This window comes from Furipterus horrens, unplaced genomic scaffold (genome assembly GCF_987537825.1).
Source record: "Furipterus horrens unplaced genomic scaffold, mFurHor1.1.pri manual_scaffold_2, whole genome shotgun sequence".
Lineage (NCBI taxonomy): Eukaryota > Metazoa > Chordata > Mammalia > Chiroptera > Furipteridae > Furipterus > Furipterus horrens.
The window spans coordinates 89,936,518-89,962,971 of record NW_028327172.1 but is presented as its reverse complement, the minus strand read 5'-3'; the positions used below and the strand labels follow the sequence as shown (position 1 = coordinate 89,962,971).

At 37.8% G+C, this 26,454-nt stretch overlaps 1 protein-coding gene across 1 annotated transcript in view; it reads right to left on the bottom strand.

Annotated features, from left to right (window-relative positions):
* Positions 1-26,454, bottom strand: part of CBL (Cbl proto-oncogene) — a 137,392-nt gene that overhangs the window by 36,086 nt on the left and 74,852 nt on the right. The window contains exons 3-9 of the mRNA XM_090266099.1: positions 15,324-15,470; positions 13,230-13,386; positions 9,342-9,463; positions 8,868-9,005; positions 6,967-7,054; positions 6,470-6,601; positions 6,065-6,268 (exon numbers count right to left, since the gene is read on the bottom strand). Of these exons, the coding sequence (XP_090122225.1) occupies positions 6,065-6,268; positions 6,470-6,601; positions 6,967-7,054; positions 8,868-9,005; positions 9,342-9,463; positions 13,230-13,386; positions 15,324-15,470 (988 nt within the window). The remainder of the gene's footprint in view (positions 1-6,064; positions 6,269-6,469; positions 6,602-6,966; positions 7,055-8,867; positions 9,006-9,341; positions 9,464-13,229; positions 13,387-15,323; positions 15,471-26,454) is intronic.

Below are 26,454 nucleotides of genomic sequence, written 5' to 3'. Positions count from 1 at the left end.
AAATAGTGTTTCACCGGCATATATATTCTCTTTCCAAATAAAACTACTAGCTTCTTGTGGGCCTTTGTCTTAAGTTCCTTACCCCATTTAGCACTCAACACAGAGCTACTTACTACCTAGCACAATAAATACATTGTAAAAAAGCAATATGTCAACTGCAAATTTTTCTTAAAAATTCAAATATTCCATAAAATTTAAAGTTCTCAGAACTTGTATGCTCAGAAATAATAGTAATTTGCTATGTAGCCATCCAATTTTTTCTGTATGTATGTAAAAAATATATTTTACAACCAAGTATTTTTATAGAAATAAGGTGATACCATACAAAGTATACAGTTATTTTTTAAACAATAGTCATTAGACAGCTTTCCTTCAAAGCATATGCAAACTGAACTTATTCTGCAGAGCACTGCATTACATGGACTGTAACAGGCAGAATGATCTGTCCCTGGCCCTGGCCCTAAAACCCAGAATCTGAATGTGATACCTTATCTAGCAACTTTGCTAATGTGATTAAGGATATAGAATTTGAGATTGGGGGAATTATCCTAGATTATATGGTGTGGGCCTAATCTAATCATGGAGTCGCTTAAAAGCATAGAACCTCAGAGAGACAAGATTAAAGGAGGAAAAAAGTCCAGGAGCACTGACACCTGGAGCTGGGACTACTGTCAGCTGACAACCAGTAAGGAAACAGGTAACTTAACCCTACAACCGAAAAGGAACTAAATTCTGCCAAACCCAAATGAGTAAGGAAATGGATCCCTCCCTAGGGCCTCCAAAAAGAAATACAGAAGATGGTGGCCTAGACAGACATGCTGCGTCTCCCTCCACAACTAAGAAGGAATACAACTACCTCAAAACTAGAGACAACCAGAAGTTCCAGAAAATTGAGCTGCACGGAAGTCCAACAAAGATATAAAAAAATACTAATCAAGACAGGTAGGAGGGGCGGAGCCAGGGCGGAGAGAACACGGTGTGGTGGCAGCAGCAATGGTGGCAGCAGAAGGCTGCCGGAAAGCGCAGTCACATATTTTAAAAAGTCAGGAGGGACACCTGGGGAGTGCTCCCAGCACCAGACCAGATCGCACAGCTCACAGTCTCAGCGCCAGGGAAAATCAAGCCTCATTGCTTCTGACTGTGAAAACCAGTGGGGGTTGGGGCAGAGGAAGAAACAACCGATCTCTCAGCAGAGTCCGCTTCTTTAACATCCGCAGAACCACCCACTCTGGGAACAATAGCCAGGGCAACAACTAGAGAGGTGCCAGTCCCACACAAAGAGGTAGTGTTACAGAAACAGGGGTGTCCAAGAACAAACCGCAGAGTTTGCGGATGGGGGATGGGGAAAGGGAAGCAGCTTTTGAGACGCCTTTGCATGCTTGGGGCTAGTTGCTAGTGTCTTTGTTATGCAAAAATGGCTTTGATACTTCCAAGGCCCAAGAAAATGGGAGGGGTCTTGAACTGTGGGATGGTATGGAAGGAGCCTACAGAGCCTGTGTAGGGTTCTGTGAATGGTCAGAACTGGCTGCAACACCCACTGCGTCAGAGGACGCAGTCAGGGATATATAGCAGCTGCGGACATTTTAGCTGGGACTTGCTCACTCGGACTCGCTCTCACTCGGACTCACTCACTGGGTCTCACGCTCTCTCAGTCTCAGGTCTCGCGCTCTCCATCTCTCTAGCTCGCTCGCTCTCGCTCTCTCTCTCCCTCACTCTCTCTCTCGTGCCCCCTCCATGCGGCTTGGTGAAGGGGCCTTCTCCATGCAGATTAAAGAAGCTGAGTTCTCCGTGCGGTTTTGAGAGGGCTCTCCAGGCCGCTTTAAGAGGCTCTCACCATGTGGTTTTGAGAAGGAGAGGAGATCCATGCGGTTTGCAGGAAGAAGACAGTTTACAAGAAGGCTGAGAATCCAGGTGGTTCTGCATTGAGAGTTGGAGGGCACCACAGCACAGAAAGGACCTCCGCAATCAGATTTGAGTGATTGGCAGCTACTGGTAAAGCTGAACTGTGCCTAGGAAGTAGGGAAATGGTGTTTCCGACTTTTCTAAGGCTGGCCTGGTTTGGTAGGGGGAGGCAGAACTATGTGTTTGTGTGTATTTTAAAGAACATAAGACTCAACAGCAGAAATCCGCAAATAATCTAAATCTATTTAACTGTTAAATAAACAGTTCTTTTTCTTTTCACTAAACTCTAGTACTGAGAGTTGTAATTCTGGCAGCAGGCAATCGGGCCCTTAACTAAACGGCCTGTGGGTTTTGTTTTAATTAGAGCAGCCCAGAGGTTCTGTTACAAGAGAAGTGTCTGGAAAAGGGGCAAGTGCTGAGCAAATGGCATTGTTCCCTCTCTGACCAGTCCCCACCCCTAATACAGCAACCACAACGTTGTGAAACAGGTCACCCTGTACTGGCAAATACCTAAGGCTCCGCCCCTTACAAACATAAGAGGAACGACAGCTTACCTAAGACATGATGGAAACAAACACGGGCGCCTGTCAAGATGAGGAGACAGAGAAGTATTCAAATAAATAATTTAGAACATAAGGAGGAAAAGAGTCATCCAGTACAGAATGAGGAAGCAAGAATTTAAAAAAAACAAGGAGAGGCTTAGGAACCTCTTCGGACAACTATAAACGTGCCAACATTCAAATCATAGTAGTGTTAGAAGGAGAAGAGGAAGAGCAAGAAATTGAAAACTTATGTGAAAAAAATAATGGAGGAAAGCTTCCCAAATTTTGCAAAGGAAACAGACATATAAGTCCAGAAAGCACAGAGTTCCAAACAAGCTAGACCCAAAGAGGACCACACCAAGACACATCATAATTAAAATGCCAAAGGTTCAAGATAAAGAATCTTAAAAGTAGCAAGAGAAAAGTAGAGCGTTACCTACAAAGGGGAGCCTATAAGACTATCAGCTGATTTCTCAAAAGAAACTTTGCAGGCAAGAAGGGACCGGCAAGAAGTATTTAAGGTGATGAAAAGCAAGGACTTACAACCACGATTACTCTATCCAGCAAAGCTATCATTTAGAATGGAAGGGCAGATAAAGTGCTAAGGGAGTTCATCACCACCAAGCTATTATTATAAGAAATGTCAAAGGGACTTAAGAAAAAGAAGATCAAAATGACAACAAACACACCTATCAACAACTGAATCTAAAAAATAAGAACAAAATCCAACTAAGCAAACCAGAATAGGAACAGAATCATAGGTATGGGGATCATTCGGAGGGTTATCAGCTGAGATGGGGAAGAGGGAGAAATGAGGAGATGGTGCAGGGATTAAGAAGCATAATTGTTTGGCACAAAATAGATAGAAGGAAGTTATGAAAACATAAGAAAGGGTGAAGCCAAAGAACGTATATGCACGACCCATGGACATGAACTAAGCGGGGTGGAATTGCTGGAGGGAAGGGGAGTACTGGGCAGAGGGGAGTAAAAGGGAAGAAAACTGAAACTATTGTAACAACATAATCAATAAAATATACTTAAAAAAAAAATACAGAGCTACTAACACCCTGAGTTTAACCTGATGTGACCTGTGTTGGAATTGTGACCTACAGAACTATAGGAGAATAAATTTGTGTGGTTTTAAGCTGCTAAAGTTGTAGTAATTTGTTATGGCAATAGAATACTTAATATGTGGACATGTGAGTTGTTTTTAATTTTTATTATTATAAATAGTGCTGTAAGAATCTACACCTATAGTTTTGTACACTTGTCTAAGTATTTCTTGTTTTTCTTTCTTGCTTTTTTTATCTTCATCCGAGGACATGCTTATTGATTTTAGAGAGAGGAACAGGGAAAGAGAGAGAGGGAGAGAAATATGGATCAGTTGCCTCTCATACGCACCTCAACTAGGGACCGAACCTGCAACGTAGGCATGTGCTCTGACTGGGAATTGAGCCCGTGACCTTTCGGTTTATAGGACAGTGCTCCAACCAAGTAAGCCACAGTGGCCAGAGCTGTCTGAGTATTTCTTAAGGATAAATTCTTAGAAATGGAATTGCTAATTCAAACTATGAACATTATATATTTTGATAGACTGTCAAATTGTCCTCCAAAAAGACTGAACTAACCTGCACCCACATCAACACTGAATGTGAGTGCCTGTTTCTCCACAATGAGTATTACCATCTATAAAGGTTCATAAAGAAAAAGAAAAAAAGGATATTTTAATTTCAAATAAATACATATATGAAAGATCACTTCTTTATCTTATTGTTCAGCTTCCCTAATAGTCCAAGGGTTGACAATAAGTTTTCATGAACGAACAAACATAAAACTGCTATCGAGGTCAAATGAATCTCTTAAAAAGGAACCAGCCCAGACTGGTGTAGCTCAACGGGTTGGGCATCATCCCACAAACTGAAAGCTCACAGGTTCGATTCCTGATCAGGACACATGCCTGGGTTGTGGGTCAGGTCCCAGACTAGGGGCATGAGAAAGGCAACCAATCGATGTTTCACTGACACATCAATGTTTCTCTCCCTTTCTCTCTCCCTCCCTTTCCCTCTCTATAAAGTGAAATGAAATGAAATGAAATAAAAAGAAGCTGTATAAGAGGCCAAAACTACTATCAACTTCAAAAAAACAAAAATGTAGCACGCAAACAGTCCAGATTTCCTCAACTATACGTTCTTGATATAGCATAGATAAATTTATCAATTCCTGTTTTAAAGTATTTTCAATTCCCAAACTTTCAAAATATTACTATGTCCTCAATTTTGAGTAGCTAATTACAAATGAGAGATGGCTTTTGCCTTCTAGGAACTTACAATGGAAAATATGTTAAATAAATTATTAAAAGGTGATAAAAGTCTATGGTAGACATATTCACAGCATCCCAGAAACATCTAGCCAAACCTAGATTATAGGTGTGTAAATACATGTGAGTGAGTTAGGGGTAGGGAAAGCAGGGTACAGTCTGGAAAGGTTTCTGAGGAAATGAAAACAGCTACATTACATACAAACTATCAAGACAAAAAGAAATTTTTAGAGGTTCAACCTTGCAGAACCACAAAATGTAAAGTGGAAAGAATTTTCAGTGCAAAGTACTTTGAAAGGAGAATGAACTTAACCCATTAAATAATGAAGTCATCAAAGAGTATGAAGCAAAGGAATAAGATGGTAAGATTTGTGTTGTAGATCAGTAACTCTGGTAGCAGGGAGAACAGATGATAATGAGAGCCTGAAATAAGGCAGTGGTGTTGAGGACACAGAGGAGAAGATACAATGGAGGTGATCACTTAAGAGATAAAACCCAGGTTTCCAATGTTTATTGAGCACCTACTATGTGCCAGGCAGTCAGGTGCTGGCTTCTTTTGTAACAAGGAAATGTACCAACATGAATTTGTAACATTCTAAACTAGACAATATGCAGCCTTATATTTACTAAAATCTACATGGAATGACTGACTTCTAAGATTTAGAGAATAAATCCTTGTTTTACCCTACCATCTGATGTAGCACAATTTGAGCACATCCTTTTTTAGCCTTTCTCTCTCCTATCTCTACTAGGGCCTTCCTAATTCGTTTAGTTTCCATATGGTACCTCCTACCACTTTGCAATCACTTTAGTTGCCATTTACTTTTTTATTAATAGTGCCTCCTTTCTTCCCATCAAAGCTAACTTTGTAATGCCAAGACTCCACTAGACAAAGACAAGAACAACATATTCTAGTCACAGTAGCAAAATAGGGTCCAATTTTTTATTCTCCTTCATTTTTTTGCACCAGGCAATCTAAGTAAAGCCTAGTTTTAGAATAAAGACAACAGAGCTTGGGCCTTGAAGTCAAAATGCCTGGCCACAGATTCTGGTTCAACTTACTATTTGTGTGACCTTCAGCAAATTCCTTAACCTCTCTGTGCCTCAGTTTCTTCATTTGTTAAATGAGAATTATATGAGTTAAAATAAGAAAAGTGCTTAGCACGGTATCTCTGACATAGTGGATGCTCAATAAATATTAGCTATTATTACTCCCTATAGTTTGGATGTCATTAAGTGCTCTATAGCTTTAGAATACAACTCATAATGGTTTTTGCCACAGTCTCTTAAACTGCAATCTTACCTTGGCACCAGCTAATTCCTTCATCATAAGGAGAGAATCATCAGCTCGTTCATCATCATCATCATCATAATTTGGGGAAGGAGCTCCCTCTGCTCCTTGCCTCAATAGGCTGCCACTTCCTCTAGGATCAAATGGATCTACCACAATAGGCTCAGTACCTTTAATTTCACATCGGCAAAAAGGACAGCCCTGGCCTTCTGATTCCTGAAGAGAAAATAGGAGATCATAACAAGCACATCCAAAAGTACTTAAATTGTTCATCCACTAGGAAATACATTTCCTAGAGACAAAAAAAAGAAATCAAAAGTTTAAAACCTATCCCGCAAACCAGGCCTTCCTTTATATAAAATCCCCAGTTCTTCAGAATGATTACACAGCTGAGGAAATGCATGATTTGGACCATACCTGCCAGGATGTAAGACAGGACGTGCACATGAGGTGTCCACACGGCTCAATCTTTACATCCTTATCATTCTCAGCACATATTTTACACAGTTGGAATGTGGAGCCCATCTCACAGTATAATTCATATTGTTCCTTTAATTAAAAAAAAACAACAACAAGACTACTCAGCCTATTTCAGATATTCGTTGAATGAATGAATGACTGCAACCATAAGTGCTAAAAATGGAAATATTAAAGCCTGTTACTGTCTATACAAATTTTGGTTTTATAAAAGTTTCACAGCAGTGGTCAATGTTCTCCCATAAAACAGAAATCATATAGTCCTGGTCCTATTTCAAGTTTAAAGAAAAATCACACGCAACGTAAATTCACTAAACTAGTCAACGTTTTAAAATTTAAGTGTTCCAATAACTTAGTATAATTCTACTGTCAGTTCTATTGAGTTCACACAAAAGCTTGATTCTAGTGATACGGTTATAATGTAAAACAAAACTCACTTGGGTCACTTTGATGTGGTCTTGGGGAGTTGGTTCACATAAGCCTGTAAGGTCGGGATTCTGATTCCGTCCATCAGGAAACAAATAGCTGTAAAAGGAATAATCAGCCTCGAGATTTTATTGAAGCCATTGACCAGATCACTCCTTACTAACATAGACAAATGACATCTAGGATTCCCTCATTGTAAAAGGGTAACCTTGGGAAAGTGCAAAGATAAATCTTACGAATATTTCAAAAAAATAAATAACACAGAACAGTTCCAAGAAGACAGTCTTCTAACACTGATATTCTTTCTACAGGGCTCATTGCCACTGGCTCCATCTTATTAATCAAAGGGTTTACAAACTTTTTCTATAAAGGCCCTGATAGTAAATATTTTAAGCTTTGCAAGTCATAAAAGTCTATGTCACATATTCTTTTCTTTTTTAAAAAACAACACTTAAAAAAAAAAAAACTATCTTAAAGCAGGCTGTACCAAAATAGCTAGACTATGGGCCAGTTTGCCAACCCCAATTTTAAACCTGAACGTACACAAAGTACAAATTCTTAATTTAAACTGCATTTGCTTTTTAAAAAAAAATTTTTATCCTCACCACAGGACACTTTCATTTGCTTTTTTTTAGAGAAAGAGCAAAAGGGAAAGGGAGAGAGAGAAACGTCGATGAGAGAGAAGCATCGATTGGTAGCCTTCATGCAGACCCAGACCAGGGATCTGTGGGGAACCAGAGATTGTATGTGTCTGGACCAGGGGTCACAAGTGCCCACGCCCAGACTGGGATGAACCCGCAAACTAAGAATGTGCCCCAACTGGGAATCGAACCCACAGCCTTTCAGTTACAGGATGACACTCCAACCACACCAGCTGGGGATTTTTTTTTTTATTTTAATTTATTGATTTGCGAGAGAGAGAGGAAAGGAGAGAGGGGGAGATGGAGATAGAGAGAGGGAGATGTAGAAGGAGAGAGGGAAAGAGGGAGAGAGGGTTATTTGTTGTTCCATTCATTTATGCATTCATTGGTTGATTCTTATATGTGCCCTGACTGGAAATCGAACCTGCAACCTTGCTTATAGTGATGACGCTCTAACCAGATGGCTACCCAGTCAAGAAAAACTGCATTTGCTTTTTGACGAAATACCTGAAATATCCTTTTTTACAGATTTAACATTCAGAGACACCAATTTAAAAGAAATGTAACAGGAAGCAAATTAAGCGACTGAGATCATCTACCAGGAAGCTACTAGCACCAACCTGTTCTGACATTTGGGGAAACTAATGCTACTATAGATAATGATGCATGATGGATAATGGATTTCCCTAATCACCTTAAAATACAAGTAGTTTTCTGATAGTTGGTCAACTGTTAGTACTTTCAGTGCTTACCAACTGATAATCAATTTGAATTCCCAAATGAATAGCAGTTCTGGAATAAATAACTTAAGTCATAAATATTAGCATAGATTACAAGAGCCCAAAGCCTGAAGAAATGCTGCTGAACCAAAGTGAAGTCAGGATGAAGGCCACTGAGCCTGCTGTCATTAGGAGCAAAAATCTAATCAGTCTAATGTCGACTAGTTAAATAACTGGTAACATTTTCTGATACTTGGTATAATTTTACAGCTAACACAGATTTGAATATAAGCTAACCTTTGAAAAAGGAAAAAGATAACGTTTACTCATAGTAATAAATGAACCAATAGACAAAAGTTATTTCACCCAAGGAATCCCTTTTAAGTAAAAAACAGAAATTCTAAAGAACCTGGAGGTCAAAACAATATAAACTATTAATGTGTTTCCTGAATCTTAATCTGTAGAAGAAACCAAAAATAAAGTAATTAGTGATGCAGTTTTACAGACCCTAAGTTCCTAGATTCTAGTAGATGATCAACAGTAGGTACTTACAAGCCTTCCCTGAAGCCATCAATCAGTGCTTGGAAGAGAGGTTTATTGTGAGGGATTGTCTGGAGAATGTTCCCATCAGCAGTGACATACCCAATAGCCCACTGACCCAGACGAGTACAGCTCAGCCGGAAAATGTAACTGAGAATAGAGATAAATAGAATCTTTCATACATAATAAGCTCATATTAGGGTAGAAGACAGGGACAAAAATCAAAAGGACCATCAATAACAAATTCTTCAATGACTCCAGACCAAAAAAACAAAAGACACATAAGCCCAATTCTGAAGTGGCTTGAAAGCATTTATCAAATCATTGGATCCAAATGAGTCAATGCCTTTGATAAATGGGCATCAATCCTACTGCAGAAACACAGGCACTGGGGAACTAATAAAAGATCATGTTTCCTCTATGATAACAGAGGTCATGAGAAAATAAAATTCAGGAGAAAAAGCCTCTTTGAATCATGGCACTGACCTGCCAGGTTTGTGAATGAATTTCTGGAGTCGAGCTTTTACTTCATCATATGTCAGGAAAGCCATATAACCAGGGTGAGTTACAGCAAGACTATTCCAGTTCCTGAGCAAAGAGGACCAGGGCTAAGGAAACAAGAGATCAGTAAGACCATTTGGCTCAAGACATGCAGCCATACTCAAGAGCGACAAAGAACCCCAATTCTCAACTATAAATTCTCCATTTATTGTCACAAATTTTCAATTGCATTGTCACTTTGAGGGAAGACAAACATGTTTGGGAGATAAGAACTTTAAAAAGCTAAGAAGAAACAAATATAAGTTTCCCTTACAGGGAAAACTTAACTTTACAAAATAAAATTCAAAAGCTTTCAAATTTAACAGTAGTGAGGATAAATAACAACAAACAAAAAAGAACAGTATAAGGCAGGGACTACATGTGCAACTAAGAGGTTCCACATAAAGGTTTATGCAATTGTCACACACACATTACCTTTAAAAAGAAAAAGAAAAAACTGAGTTGTTTTTGAAGCACCATTGCATCTCAATATTAACAGTCAAGTATTTCTTTTAAAAATATATATATTATTGATTATACTATTACAATTGTCCCAACTTTTCCTCCTTTACCCCCATCCATCCAGTAACCCCCATTCCCTCCAGCAATCCATGGGTCATGCATATAAGTTCATTAGCTATCCCATTTCCTCTACTATACTGTTCTTAACATACCCCTGTCTATTCTATACCTCCCAATCTGTACTTCTTAATCCCTGCATCTTTATCCCCATTCTTCCCTTCCCCTCCCAACTGATAAACCTCCAAATGATCTCCATATCTATGATTATGTTCCTGTTCTAGTTGTTTCCTTAGTTTTTTCTTTTTTTAGATTCAACTGTTGATAGATTTCTATTTGTTGCCATTTTACTGTTCATAGTTTTGACCTTTTTCTTTTTTTTCCTTAAATACGTCCCTTTAACATTTCATATAATAATGGCTGGTGATTATGAACTCCTTAGCTTTTCTTTTTGTCTGGGAAGTTCTTTAGCAGCCCTTCCATTCTAAATCATCGCTTTGCTGGATAGAGTAATCTGGTTGTAGGTCCTTGTTTTTCATCACTTTGAATACTTCTTGCCAGTGCCTTCTAGCTTGCAAAGTTTCTTTTGAGAAATCAGCTGACAGTCGTATGGGATCTACTGTGTAGGTAACTATCTGCTTTATTCTTGTTGCTTTTAAGATTCTCTCTTTATCTTTAACCTTTGGCACTTTAAATATGATAGATCTTGGTATGGTCCTCTTTGCATCCACCTTTTTTGGAACTCTATGTGCTTCCTCGATGGTTATGTCTACTTCCTTCACCAAATTAGGGAAGTTTTCTTTCATTATTTTTTCAAATAAATTTCCCATTTTTTGCTTTTCCTTTTCTCCTTCAGGTACCCTTGTGATACAAATGTTGGATTGCTTGAATTGTTCCAGAGGCTGCTTACCCTATTCTCGTTTTCTTGGATTCTTTTTTCTTCTTGGTTTTCTCATTGAATGCTTTTTTCTTCCTTATGTTCCAAATCATTGATTTGATTCTCAGCTTCAGCCACTCCATTGTAGATTCCCTGTAAATTTTCCTTTATTTCACTTAGTGTATCCTTCAGTTCTGCCTGGGTCCTTTTTATGCTGCTGAAGTACCTACTGAGTTGCTTGAGCATGCTAATAACCAGTGTTTTGAACTCTGCATCTGATAAGATTGCTTATCCCCGTTTTGTTTAGTTCTTTCTCTGGAATTTTGTTCCATTCTTTCATTTGAGCCATATTTCTTTGTCTCCTCATTTGGCGGCCTCCCTGTCTTTGTTTCTGTGTATTAGGTAGAGCTGCTTTGACTCCCTGTCTTGGCAGCTTTGCGTGTTGTAGAAAAGCGCACCCGTAAGATGGGTGGGGCAGAGCCTTAGGTAATCGCCAGGGCAGGACAACCTGTGTCAATTAGGTTGATGGAGTCTCAGATATGGTGTCACTGCTGTGTGGCTCTTTGTAGAGGAGGGGTCAGAAAAGGAACAATGGCTGCTGCCTGGCCTCTGAGGTTTTATCCAGGAGGAAGCTGTCCCCAGCACTTGCCCTAATGCCAGACACATTAGTTTCTCCCCATATGCCACTGGTGTCCTTCCAGCTGCTACCCTTGTGCTGGAGCCCAGAGGGAGTGAGTTTGTGTAAGTCCTAACTTCGTTGTGGGCCCTTTAAGAGGAGTTGCTTGAGAATCCTGCAGTTTCTTCCTTTGCCCCAACCCCCACTGGTTTTTACAGCCAAAAGTTATGGGGACTTATCTTCCTGGCACTGGAACTTTGGGCTGGGTGGTATGGTGTAGTGCTGGGATCCCTCGCTCTCAAGGTATCCCTCCCGATTTTTATCCACCACATGTGGGTACAGTACTGTCCGGTCCCCATCTCTGTGTCTCTGCTTCTCCGCCCCTCCTATCCGTCTGGATGAATGTGACATCTTTAAATTCCTTGGTTGCCAGACTTCCATACAGCTCGAATTTCTGACAATTCTGGGTGATAGTTACTTTGTATACAGTTCAGTGTAATCTTTGCTGTGGTTGTGCAAGGAGGTGAGCTGTGTTTACCTACACCTCTACCTTGACTGGAAGTCAAGAATTTCAATACAATTTAAGAAAAGATGGAAACATATATAATTGTCCAATAACAAAGAACTGATTAAATATATCATATTATAGTCATGCATAGCATAATGATGTTTTGGTCAACCATAGTGGTCCCATTAAGATTATAATGGAGCGGAAAAAATCCTACTGCCAATTAACATTACAGTTATTATAACACTGTAGTGCAAGTCATACATGTTTCTAGTGATACTAGTATAAACAAATCTGTACTGCCAGTCACATGAAAGTATACACACACTATTATAACAGTCCATAATAGTTGCTAATAATAATGACTGTATTACTGGTTTATATATCTACTGTACCTTTTATTGTTATTTTAGAGTACACTCTTTTTACTTATTAAAAAAACAAGTTTGCTGTAAAACTGTCTGCCCTGTCATGCCAGCAGCAGCCTCATACATCCTGTGTTTACCACGTATCTTGAATGTATCATTTTCTTTTGTACTGACTTAGTCTCGTACTGTTTTATAAATTTAATATAGCCTAAGTATACAGTATTTACAGTTTACAGCAGTATACAGTAATGTTCTAGACCTTCACGTTCATTCATCACTCACTCAAGGACTCACCAGAGCAACTTCCAGTCCTGCAAGTTCTAGTCATGGTAAGTGTCCCATACACGTGTACCATTTTTCATCTTTTATACCATATTTTTCCTGTACCTTTTCTATGCTTAGATACACAAATACTTAACCATTGTGTTACAACTGCCTACAGTATTCAGTACAATAATATGCTGTAAAGGCTTGTAACCTAGGAGCAATAGACTCTCATATAGCCTAGATGTGTAGTAGGCCGTACCATCTAGGTTTGTGTAGGTGCACTGTGTGTTTGCACAAAAATGACACTGGCTAATGATGCATTTCTCAGAAAAAAATCCCTGTTTTATGTAGCACGTGACTGTATGTCCATTTTCTGGACATTCTCCAACCATTAAAATAATGCAGACGAAGAATATTTAATAGCAAAGAAAGATTATAAATATAAGAGGAAGAAAGCAGATTGTATAGTTATTATTTTTACCCAAAAAATACTGTATGTGCATATACGTATCTATTATCTATATCTATATAGAGATATGAAATACAGGATAGTTCTAATCTTTATTTGCTTATAGTTTCTAGAATAAAAATACTTTTATAATAGGCAGAATCCCAAATGTTAATTTTTAAAGCTTTCTCTTCAGAAAAGCAGCAGTTAACCAACTTTTTAGTATCCTACCTGAAAGAGTCGTGTAAAGATGTCAAATTCAAAAACTGAAATATAATCATTGCAGGTCAGATCAATTGTGGATTTCAGAGCCATGGCCTCCAGCCCAGAACTGATAGGATGCACTTCATGAAGGGCCTGACGGAAGCTCTTCCAAGGGACTACTGTCCTGGGGTGAGGAGGGTGGGTGAGAAGGCACAGAGTGAGATAACAGAAAATTCTGGGCATTGCTATAATCAAGGAAAAATGAGTCACATTAAGCTCTCTACCAATTTCAATGCTCTTAAAAGAAGCTGAGCTATATTTTGGATTGAGAACTGAAGGAAGTAAATGATAATATTTCTTAACTTCCTAGCAAGTAAATTAATAATAGAGAAGTCTTTTTCCACTGCTCTTTGGCAGAATGTCACAAATTAATCTACTTTCTCATCTTTCTTCAGACATTTGTTCTAATACAGAAGTATAGACAGAGAGTACTCTTTTCATATGTGATGTACGGGCCAGACCTTCATTAACTAAAAGCCTGTGTTTAACTTTTTAAAACCATGTAAAACATTAATGAGTTCTTTGAGGAGCCCACACTATCAAGGACTAGACAGGAGAAAATAGGCGTAAGGTATAGGAAGAAGAGAGTTCTAATACAGGTGAGGGAGAAATTACTGAACATAAGACTGATTAAGCCCCAGATAAGGCTAGCAAGAGATATTATGGAATTTCTCTTTCTTAAGGTCTTTAAAACAGATAAAGCCTTTGAAAAGCTTATATATTTGCTTGCTTGAAAATCAAATAGTTTTTGAACTCTTATAATGTTGTGATTAAGTTAAATGAACAAAGTTAAACTTATTTCCATCTTCTTCAAATAGGTTTTTAAAATATCTGATTATTCTGTATTTTATACATAAACCTAATTTAAAAAATAATAAAAGTGGCATTTAAAGAGACACATTAGGATCTGTATGTTCAACTGAAAATTTTTATTGCTTTCTACCTTTTTCATTTCTTTGATTCAAAATTTCAGATATAGCCCTTGCTGGGTGGCTCAATTAGTTGGAGTGTTGTCCCATGCACCAAAAGGTTGCGGGTTCGATCCCGTCAGGACACATACCTAGATTATGGGTACAATCCCCAGTCAGGGCATGTATGGGAGGCAACTGATCGATGTTTCTCTCTCTCCCTCTCCTGCCCTAATATCAATGAATATATCCTTGGGTGAGGATTTTTAAAAGTTTTCAGATATATAAGAACATTTATATTAATATACTTAAAAACATAAGCCTGACTCATGAATATGTCCATATAATTTAAAACTTCTATATTTCAAAAGACAATATAACAAAATGGAAAAACAAGCCATAGAGTAGGAGAATGTATTTGTAATGTAACAAAGAATTAGTATCTTACAACATGAAAAAGACAACTCAGTAGGAAAATGGATAAATCAGGAAGAACAGGCAAGTCAGAATAAGAAACTCGATTAGTCATAAATGTGAGAAGATGCTCCATCTCCCATTTCATTAGGAATATAAAGCAAAATATGATATCAATTCCTATTACCAGGGTTAGCCAAATTGCAAAGCTATTTGAACTCATGTATTCTATTTACAGGAATATAAACTGGGACAACGACTTTGGAAAGCAATTTGGCAAAGCAGAAGATGTGAAACCCCCTGACTCAGCAATTCCTCTCCTAGGTATGTGAATATGGAGAAACTCTTGCATATGAAGACAAATACAATTCTGTTCACTGCACCACTGTTTACAATAGCAAATAATTTGAACCGTGAATGCCAATTAAAAGTATAATGGATAGGGAGAAGAAGAGTGTTAATCAAAGAGCATGGGTTTCAACTGAATCTGCAAAGGCTTATTTCTTTAAAAAAAGAAGAAGGCAAAGAAAGAGTTTATGTTTACTAAAGCTGGAGAATATTTACACACATAGTCATTATATTACTCTTATGTTTTCCCATGTTTTAAATTTCATTAATAAAAATCTAAACTCACAATACAAACTTTAGTTCTTCATAATTCAAATTCACTATTTTGACAGGTGGGGATACTAACCACTACGCAACGAGGAACTTCAAATTCATTATTTTGAGAACTTACTTTTCCCCAAAAGCTTTCCTCCAAAATTCTGCAGCATCTGCTTTAGTAATTCGAAATGTGTCTCCTTGAAAGAGTCCACTTGGAAATATTCCTTTTAATTCTGCCAGCATGTGGCTGAAGATTAGGGAGAGTTTGGTTAGGTTTCGCCTACAAATAATCATAAGTGCAATAATTAATAAAATTATTTTTATCTTAAATGTACTCAATTCATCAGACATGTAATATATGAACATTAAAATACATTATAAAAACTCTCTTTAACCATGGCTTGGTGCTCAGTTGGTTGGAGCTTCATCCTGTATACCGAAAGGTCGCAGGTTCAATCCCCAGTCAGGGTGCATATGGGAGGCAACTGATCAATGTCTCTCTTTTATTCTCTCCCCCACCTCTAAAATCAATAAAAACAATCATATCTTCAGGTGAGGATTTTTTTTAGAAAACAAAACCAGCCTTCAAATATACTTTCAGGCCAATTATTATTGAAGATACATAAACCTAGTAAAGAAAATAAAGCTTGTGCTATTGACATTATTAAATACAGTTGACCCTTGAACAACATGGATTTAAACTGTACGTGTCCACGTATATGTGAATTTTTTTGAATAAATACATATAGGACAGTAAATGTATTTTCTCTTCCTCATGATTTTCTTAACATTTTCTTGTTTCTAGCTTTCTTCATTATAAGAATACAGAATATAATACATATAACATAAAAGTTGGGTTTAATCAAATGGTTTTTAAAAATATTTATTGGTTTTAGAAAGAGAGGGGGAGGCAGAGAGAGGAAGATCAATTTGTTGTTCCATTTATTTATGCATTCATTGGTTGATTTTTGTATGTGCCCTCATCCGGGATCAAACCTGCAACCTTGGCACATAGGAATGACACTCTAACCAACTGAACTACCTGGCCAGGGCCTGTGTTAACTGCTTATGCTATCAGTAAGGCTTCCAGTAAACAGCAGGCTATTAGTGGTTCAGCCTTGGGGCTAAGTCATAAGTGGATATTTGACTGGCCAACGGGTGGGGGGTGTGGTCTTAGGCACCTCTCACCTCTGCATTTTTCAAGGGTCAGCTACACTCTATGATATTGTCATCTTTCTTCAAAGGAGGGCTTAAGAAATTGTTTTTGCCCTAATATCATATGAAAGATGTAAATATAATGGCAGAAAGACTGCTGAATCCACTAGGCCCACTCCTAACTTTCTCCATTCAAATAGATGCCATATAGTAAGTAAAGAAGAAAAAACAAACATGACAGTAATGTATTTTAAGGCTTTGAATCTTAAATTAATCAGGCCCAATAACTCTGAACATGAACTAACAAATTTACTTTTTTTAGGATGACAATTAGGAGGATTCAGCCCTGGCTGATGTGGCTCAGTGGATTGAGCACGGGCCTGTGAACCAAAGGGTTGTCGGTTCAATTCCCAGTCAGGGCACATGCCTGGGTTGCAGGCCAGGTCCCCAGTTGGGGGCATGCAAGAGGCAACCACACATTGATGTTTCTCTCCCTCTCTTTCTCCCTCTCTTCCCTTCTCTCTAAAAATAAATAAATAAAATCTTTTTTTTTAAAGGGTTCAACAATAAATAAGAACTTGTATACTGCTATAACCATTCACTAAAAGAGAAGGAAATGTTAGAAAAACAAAATATATTATTTCCTGCTTTGCATAAGCTGTTCTGGATAATAAAAATATCATATACCTCATACAAATTAAAACTATCAATTAAAAAAAATTTAAATATCCAGACACAACAAATATTTTTGCTACATTAGATTTTACAAAAACTTCTCTTCCTTTCCAAAAATGAAATGTTAACATCCAAACTGTAAAAATGTCTACATAAGTGCATGTGCTACTACTCTATTTTAACAATTAGTTAACTTTAATAACCTGTTTAATGAATGTGATTATAAAGATGCTACACAGTACCAATTTAACACACCATTTAATAGCTCTACTTTTAGATGTCTTCAGCAGATTACCTTTATATTTAATAGTGTTGTCACACAAAGCAAAATATCAATGCTTAGATATTGTTATACACCAAAACAGCTACTGATTATGCTTATTTCCCCTTGCCTCAATAATTAATATTTGTGCCCTCAAAAGACTACTCTTGTCATACAAGTGGACTATAAAATTTCAAGTAAATTCACGATTAAATTTAATTTCCTAAAATTTTTCTCTTTATTATAGATTTTCCTTTTTTTATGCTATACTGGAGAGTCCCCATCAGTCCCACCTTTATCTTTCCTGGATAAAATGCTGCACCAAAGTGACCAATTCTCTCTAGCCTGACTTTTCTGTAAAATGCTGCTGAAATCTTTCAATTGAGAGTGCCAACAAATCAGCTTCAGCTTTTTGATATTTGTCTTCCTGTACTTGTTGCAAGTTATTTTCCTTCTAGTTTCCTATTTGTTTTCTGAAAGCACTTACAAAAGTGATAAATATTAATATTCCTTAAAGATAGTCTAAAATAATTTGTATGCTAAATAGCTCAAATACAAGCACTTATCAAATGCCTAAACTCCATTATTGTTTTCCTCCCTTTGAGATCTTTCAAATATTGCTGATCAGGATTTTTACTATTTCAAAAAGAAAAACAATCAAGACTATATCACAGATAATTCTCAATCAGATAACTTGGTAATAAAACGTCAAAGCACCAATTATTCCCAAAGACTTTCCTTACTATTCCAGCAGGACACCAGACTGCATACAAAGCGCACTGAGCCTCAATATTAATACAACATTCTGCCAAATGTTAATTTTTAAAAGATAGGCAGATGAGAGTCCATGAATCCCTTAAGATATGCTAAACTGTCAGAACCTACTACTATGTGTAAAAAACTATACTAAACAGTACAGCAGAATAATGTATGATATGACAGAAAAAATACACATCACTGCTCCCAACATTACAACAGAGCTCTTCCTGGAAGAAACAGGTTTGAATCTTACTTCTTCCTAAAAATATCTTTCCTTGGTTTCTCCAATATTGTCTGTCCTCCCTTGGTTCTCCTACTTGCATTCGTTTTTCTGTTGGCTTTTCTTCCTATTCTCTTAACAAAACTATTTCCCAATAATTTGCTATTTTTCTTTCTTTTTCCATTACCCTCTTGACTCTTCCTTTGCAATCTTAAGGTTTTAAATACTTTGCAAAAGATTCCCAAATCTTAGGCCTTGGTAGCTTTCCATCTGCTACCAAGCTTTCTCCATTCAAACGCTGGCCACCTCGAAGCAAAATGTTTAAAATTAATCTTCCTTCTTAAATCTGTTCTTTCTTCATGCTCTCTATTTCTATATTTAATGACAACACCCTCTTACTTTCCACAAGTTCAAAATCTTGGACCCATCCGGGCTTCTTCCACTTTCCGTATTCTCCGTATCTGATTTATATGTCAATTTGCTGAGCATTTGTTGTCAATCCTACCTGAATTATTATTCTAATACACATTCTTTGCTACCTTTACCCACCAACTCCATAATTCAAACTTCAGTCCCTTCCTATGGATGTCCAACCATACCACATATAAATGCCTTTTAAGGAGGGGAAAAAACAATTTCCACAGTGCCAATGGGACAAAACCTAAACTCAGCTGTAATTTTAAGACTTTCAACTGACCTGGATCTAACCTGCCTCTCTAACTAATTTCTTAGTTATTCACTAGTATGTTGCAGCCAAACTGAATACCTTACCTTTTCTTATATGTACTACTACTAATATGTATTCACTTTCCCGCCTCTGGGCCCCTGCTTAAAGGTCATTTCTTAAGAGACCAGCTAGAAGTAATAAATCTCTAAAATATCCCCAGCATTTTCACTGAGGTTCTCTTAGTTATCTGAATCCATCCTTTACTATAGTTATCTGCGTACACAGAGCTGAATCCATTTCAGATGTGTATTTGTTTATATCCCTTGGGAATCTGGCACAATTTCTAACCTTTATTACACCAGAAAACATCTGAATGCCTATCAGGTGCTAGGCACTAGGGATGGATACAACTATGAACAAGACAATGTTCCTACTATGATGGCATTTAAGTCCCCAGGGGAGAGTATCAGGTGGTGAGGAAAAAGTATTTTGAAGAAAAACAATGCAGGGTGTGAGAGCGAGTTACAGAGGGTTGCCATTTTAGAGGGTTGTCTTAGGAATTTCCCTAAGTGTTTATTTTTTAAAAATTTTTTATTGAGTATTGATTTTTTTTTTTTAAGCCAAACCTCAAGTAAAGACAGAAAGCAAGTCTTGGGATACCTGGGCCTTGTCAACATCTTTGACTCTTCGAACAATTCTCCTTTGAGAAATCTACCTCTCTGCTGGACCAGAGATAAAATACACATACCCAATGGACAGAAAGGTTTCTTAATTTGTGAAGTAAGCCACAAAAACGCGGAAGTTATTGACCACAGGATATAATGGCACCAGGTACCCAAGAGCAGTTCAAAATGCTGACTAAAATAGTTACTGAAAATCAATTTAAGACACTTTCTTACTCCAGAATGCATCGTCTCCCAAAGCCACGTACATGCCTTAAAATTAACAGAGATGTACATCGTAAGCATCACACTTCTTAAAAGGAAATAAAGAATCTATAGAAGCCCATGGGTCAGAGCATTTTGTTACTGCTGAGTTGAAATTCTGTTCAATAACATTTTAAGGCCTTAGGCTTATTTATGGTTCAGTGTCTACAGTGGATAGTGCAGAGTTTAATCAGCACCATCTGACTAAAATGTCAGCTTAGAACAATAAGACATAATGGATATCCAGGCTTATTACAAGATAATAAATGCTTCTCAAAATTCCCTCAGCAATTACTTTAATTCATACAATATGTCTTAACAATTCTCCAAAGATCCACAAAGGAACACAATTGTTAAATGTTTTGTAAATGCCCTGGAAACTTATTTTTCTTAATTTCCAGTAGTAGGAAGTAGTACAAGTTTTTCTTTAACTCAGTATTTGAAGGAGGACTAGAGATCTAAAATGTATTTCCTGATCTCCTGTTACCTTACTGTGTCCTTAGGCAGTTATTTACCCTCTCTGGGCCTCTCTTGCCACAGAAGTAATATAAGGAAGATGGAATTAGTTACTCTTAAAAATCTCTTCCTATGTATAAATTTATTATATACCATCAATTTTAAACTGCAAAAGAAGTCTTAATTGCTAGTTTAATTCCATAAGAGGAAAAAAGACACAAGAGAAAGAAAGCTAGTGCCTATCCTTATATGACTGAGCACCAGAAACTTTACCAAGAAATAATAATTTTTCAAAGTATATTTTATTCCTGCCTGCAAAGAATTGGAATCTTGCGGAATTTAAATAAACAGTTAATTGTATGAACTATATATAGGGCCTTAAAAATTAAATCTAATCTGATTAGATTATCTACTATGACACAAGAGATTGTCTAAATCCCAGATTATGTTATTTTACTTAAAGAATTTAATAATTTCTGAAGAAATAACACAAAAACATAAAAAAAATTCAGCCACTGCAAAATACTGCCTAGTGAAAATGGTTCAAAAACTCAGAAAAAACTTTGATATTTTAAAAAGAGAAGGGATAATTTAGTTAAATGTAGAATCTAAGTGATAGGTATATGATTGTTGTAAAATTCTTTCAACTTTTCTGTATGACTGAAAAATTTCATAATAAAACATTGGGGGAAAAAACCAAAAAATTGAGGATGAAATCTATTTTAATACTTTGGACTTAATGATTCTGTACTTCCTAGTGGGAAAATTTCAAAATGATTAACATTTTTAATATAACGATTAACAAACTGTACAACATTATATGATACCATTCTGGAGTTGTTAAATATTCCCAAAATGAGGTCAAATATAACCCATTCTTTGCTAATCAGTCATTTTTGTGGGCCGAAAAACTCATATATATGATGATAAATTAATTATACTGCTGAAAGGTGAAGTGATCAGTACTTTTAAATATTTCAGTTACTGGTACCATTTCAGTGATAATTGCTACTTTTCCTTCTCATTAAAATCTTACAGACAAATGCTAATATCATCCAAAGAATGCTGAGTGAGAACATACTGAGATGACATTTTTAACTCAATAGCAGCATCCTCTGCTCACAGTAATCAGCTTTAAAAATAGATACAACGGAACTTCTTTCAACAAAGCTTCACAGGAAGTCAGTGAAGTACTATTTAACTCTTTAAAGCTTAAACTGCTTTAAAAAGGGAAGGGGAGCAAAACGAAAACTATGACCTTTATAAACGGAGGTCTAAGCCAATATACCTAAAAATATAAACCTTTTTTATTAAATATATATTAAGTATTTGATACTATACTCATGATCCTGCTTTTGAGACTCCCAAACTACATGGTAACAGATTACCATCACATGACAGTAATCACCCAGAACATTCTGAGCTGTTTCACAGGATTCTAAAACTAAGTCTGTTTCACCAAGGATACGGAAAGGCATCAACCCATATGAGAACCTCTAAAAAACTCCCTTCATTCTTCTTTTACCAAATTAGTTTTAATAGACTCAATCTCCTTATTCCCCCCTACATGAAAATCTTCAATGACTTCCCAATAACCACCAAAAAATTCAAATTGCTCAGTTTATAAGTCAAAGCACTCACAATATGGTTCTGACTTACCTTTCTAAGTATATCCAATCCTATTCTTTCTCATTATAATCCTGTCCAGGCTGGCCAGGATGATGATGTTACAAAAATATACGCCTTTCTCCATTTCTAATAGTTAACACTTACAGTTTACTATGTATCAGATGCTATGCTAAACTACGTGCAAACTTCATTTAACTCTCTTGGTGATGTTGTGGAGGAGGAATTGCTAATCCTATTTTACAAATGAGAAACATTTAGTGACATTAAATAACTTGCCCAAGGTCTTCAGAGTTAGTGAATGGCAAAGTAGCTCTGTCTGATCCAAGTGCCCAGTCTTATTGGTATGACACACACAGTTATTTCCTTTTCAATGACTATGGTTACTGAAATCCTGCCCACTCGAAGTTCATTTAAATGCTATCCCCTTGGTGTGTGCTGGGGGGAGAGGGAACAGGTTTGCCAGCCTTCATGTAATGTTACTTTCCAACTTCAGACACCACTACCCTTTCCCCAAATCCTATCTTGTTCATTTTTTGCACAGGCTCCATCACATTCCACTTTGTATTAGTTGTCTTATTTCCCAGTCAGGATGACAACTCTTCAAGGGCAGGGATGGAGGAGGTGTCTTACATAATTTATTCCCTGCAGTAGGAATAAATTGCACTGTCTTGCACTTAATAAAATTTGTTGAACTGAACTGGAAAATATAAACTTTTTATTTTGGAGCTTTAGGTTTACAGAAAAGTTGCAAAGACAGTACATAGCATTCCCATATACCCCTCATTCACTTTCAGTTTCTCTTAACATTATGATCTTATATTACTGTGGTACATCTGTCAAAACTAAGATATCAACATCAGTATATTACTATTAACTAAGCCCAGACTTCATTCAGGTTTTGCTGTTTTTTTCCATTAATGTCCTTGTCTGTTCCAGGAGGCAATCCAGGATACCAAATTACATTTATTCATTATTATCTCCTTAGTCTCCTCTGGTCTGTGATAGTTTCTTCTTCTTTCCTTGTTTTCCATGCCCTTAATCATTTTAGCTGATCCCCCCCGCCCCCATATTTTGACTGGAGTTATGAGTTTATAGAAAGAATACCACAGAAGTGAAGTGTTCTTCTCATCCTATCATATTAGCATATATAAAGTCCACATGACATTACTGCTGATAGTAACCTTGACTACTTCTGTAAGGCAGTTTTTGCCACGCTTCTCTGTTGTGTAGTTACTACTGGAAAATATTTACTTTTTCACAGATGTAGTCCTTCTTTCCTAACACATTTAAAACAGACCACTTATACTAGCATCAATATTTTAAAATGATTAATGTGATACATTCTCATTAAAACACAAACTATTGAGGCATAATATCTATAAGTTAATACCTTTGGGTTTCAGTATGGTCAGAAAAAAACAGAACAAAAATAGCTTTAAAAGCATTGTGAACATTGAGCAAAGTTCACTAACCTACATTAACTTCTGGTACTAGCATCATTATTTCCTAAGGAGTTCAAGAATATAATCAGACTTGGTCAACATGAAGGAGTAGGTAAAAACTGTATTCCCATCTTCCCACGACCATATCCAAATTACAACTATAAAATAAAACATCCAGGATCGAGAACTGCCTGAAGTCCAGCTAAACAGAAGTCCTATAAGAATATACAGAAGAAGCCACATGGGGACTGATAGGAGGGGCGGAGACACAGAACAGGTTGGTCTCACACCCACATATAGGGGTTAAAAATTGAGAGGGATAACTCAACTGCAAAGATTTCACCTGAGGAGAGAGGAGACTCAGCCCCACACCAGGCCCAAAAGCCAAGGGTGTCAGTGCCAGGAAAAAAAGTTCCCATAACTTCTGGCTGTGAATACCAGCTGGGATTGCGGCTAACAGAGATGGAGGGCTCCTAGAGTCCCAAGTATTTCTCTTAAATGTCAAGCAAGTGGACTTACTCACTCATTTCCCTCTGAGCCCCAGCACTGGAGTAGCAGCTCAAAAGGTGCCAGAGACAGAAAAGACATATGAGAAGAGACTGAGTGTGTGGCATCAGGGCAAGAGCTAAGGGAGACCTTTCTCCCAGACGGAAGTGCTGGCAGAGGCCATTGTTTCTTTGATGAACCCTTCCCCTGTAGGCAAAGGCCAGCGCCATATATGAATCTCCATCAACCTGGCTCACACTGTTCCACCTGCCCCACCAAGCCATTTCCAGTGTCTTTCCATACAAAGGCCCTGTTTTGGATGATGCAGAAGACTTTCCTAAAATTTCACAAAGGTTCACAGACTCCAAAACAAGCAGCATTTTGCCTTGGTATGTCCCATACCACTTGCTGAGCAGGTCCAAGCTGGGAAGTTCACAGCTTAGCCTCTTCTAGGAACCTCCACGACAAGCACAAATGACAACCATTTGCAGATCACATTGTAGTTCATATCAAGTGGCCTCGGGCTGGACAAAGGCAACAGCATAACTTGACCTTTAAGTCCCAAGAGACCCTAGAACCAACACAACCTGGGGCCAGCTTCCGACCACACCGGACCACCACCCAACCACCTCCACAAATGACACAGTCAAAGGGCAGACTCGGCAGGCACCAGAGCCCCACTAAAGTGAATCTTGCTCCATAGGGTCAGCTCCTACACAATAGCTTCTTCACCATAGCCACAACCAATCCTCACAACCAATCAGCACAACAGTCAATCTCTCACATTTATGTGCCAATAGCAATCAAGGCTCAACTACAACATGAGGACATATACAACCCACACAAGGGACACACCTGGGGCACCTGGTTCAAATGACTAGTGAGACTGCACTCCTGAGCCCCACAGAACACCTATTATATAAAGCCACTCTACCAAGATTAGGAGAGAAAGTAGCTCTACATAGAAACAAACACAAGGAGGAAGTCAAAATAAGGAGGCAAAGAAACATGTCCCAAATGAAAGAACAGAACAAAACTTCAAAAAAAAAAAAAAAAACTAAACAAAATGGAGATGAACAATCTACCAGATGCAGAGTTCAAAACACTGGTTATAAGGATGCTCAATGATCTCAGAAAACATAAAAGTGGAGACAGAAAATATTTAAAAAAACAAAAATTAACAATACAAAACTGAAATGATGAACATTAGAGGGAGTCAAAAGTAGAATAATGAAGCAGAGGATCAAAGCAGCAATTTGGAAGCTAAGGTAGAAAACACCTAATCAGAACAGCAAAAGGAAAAAAAAAATCCAAAGAAATGAGGATAGTTTAAAGGGTCTCTGTAACATCATTACGCATATAAAAATTCATATCTTAGGGGTACCAGAATAAGAGAGAGAGAGAAAGCAAGGGACTAAAAACTTATTTTGAAATATAATGACAGAAATCTTTCCTAACCTTGCAAAGGAAAAAGGCATACAAGCCCAGAAAGCACAGAGTCCCGACAAGATGAACCCAAAAAGGCCCACACCAAGACACATCATAATTAAAATGCCAAAAATTAAAGACAAGGAGAGAATCTTAAAAGCAGCAAGAGAAAGGCAGTTAGTTACCTACAGGGGAACTCCCATAAAACTGTCAGCTGATTTCTCAAAAGAAACTTTGCAGGCCAGAAGGGACTGGTACAAAATATTCAAAGTGAAGAAAAGCAAGGACCCACAACCAAGACTACTCTACCAGCAAGGCTATCATTTAAAAGTGAAGGAGAGACTCTCCAGTAGCAGCAGAGTAGGTGAAACTACACTAACTTCCTTCCAGGACCAAACTGGAATTATAACTAAATTATAGAAAAATCATGCTAAATAACCAACTGAACACCTGCTGGAGAGAAGCCTTATAATGAAGGACTTATGGAAGAAGCAACATCACCACAATGAGACTGGTAGGGGGTACAGGGGTGCAAGAGGGCTAGCTGAGCTCCCACAAGTGGCAACTGAAGTGCCAGAGGGATATTTTAGCAGTTGTTGGGGCTCCCCCTGAGAAACGTGGGGTCTAAACTCCAAGCTGGGTTCCCCAGGCTAGAGCACCAGAACCAGGAAAGGAACCCAAATAACATATGGATACAAAAAGCAGCAGGGTTTCTGTATGTCAGGTAGAGATGGGAGAGATGCAGAGAGCCTATTAAAGGACCAACACACCAAATTTCCTTGTAGCCACTTACCCTGCACTCCAGCAGAGAAAGGGCAAAATAGACTAGACACATATGAGGAGAGACTGGGGTTGGTGGCTTTGGGGAAAGAGCTGAAGGGTCAGCTGCAAGGATCCCTGTACTGCACAGGAAATCTTTCTTGGACAGAGTACTTCTCTCCAAGTGGCATCATCCTGGGTGGAAGTAATAACCTCACCCTGTGGAGCTTGAGACTGGCTGCTGAGTACAACTACAGGCTATTTCAGTAATTAAGTTTAACAGTGAAGGTGGATCTCAGGTGCTCTGAGACTTTAGCTGACTGTCCCTGGAGCATGGGGACAGTAAAAGCTGGTCTTGGCATGCAGCTTGCTTCCTTCTACACACAACCAGGCCCAGTAC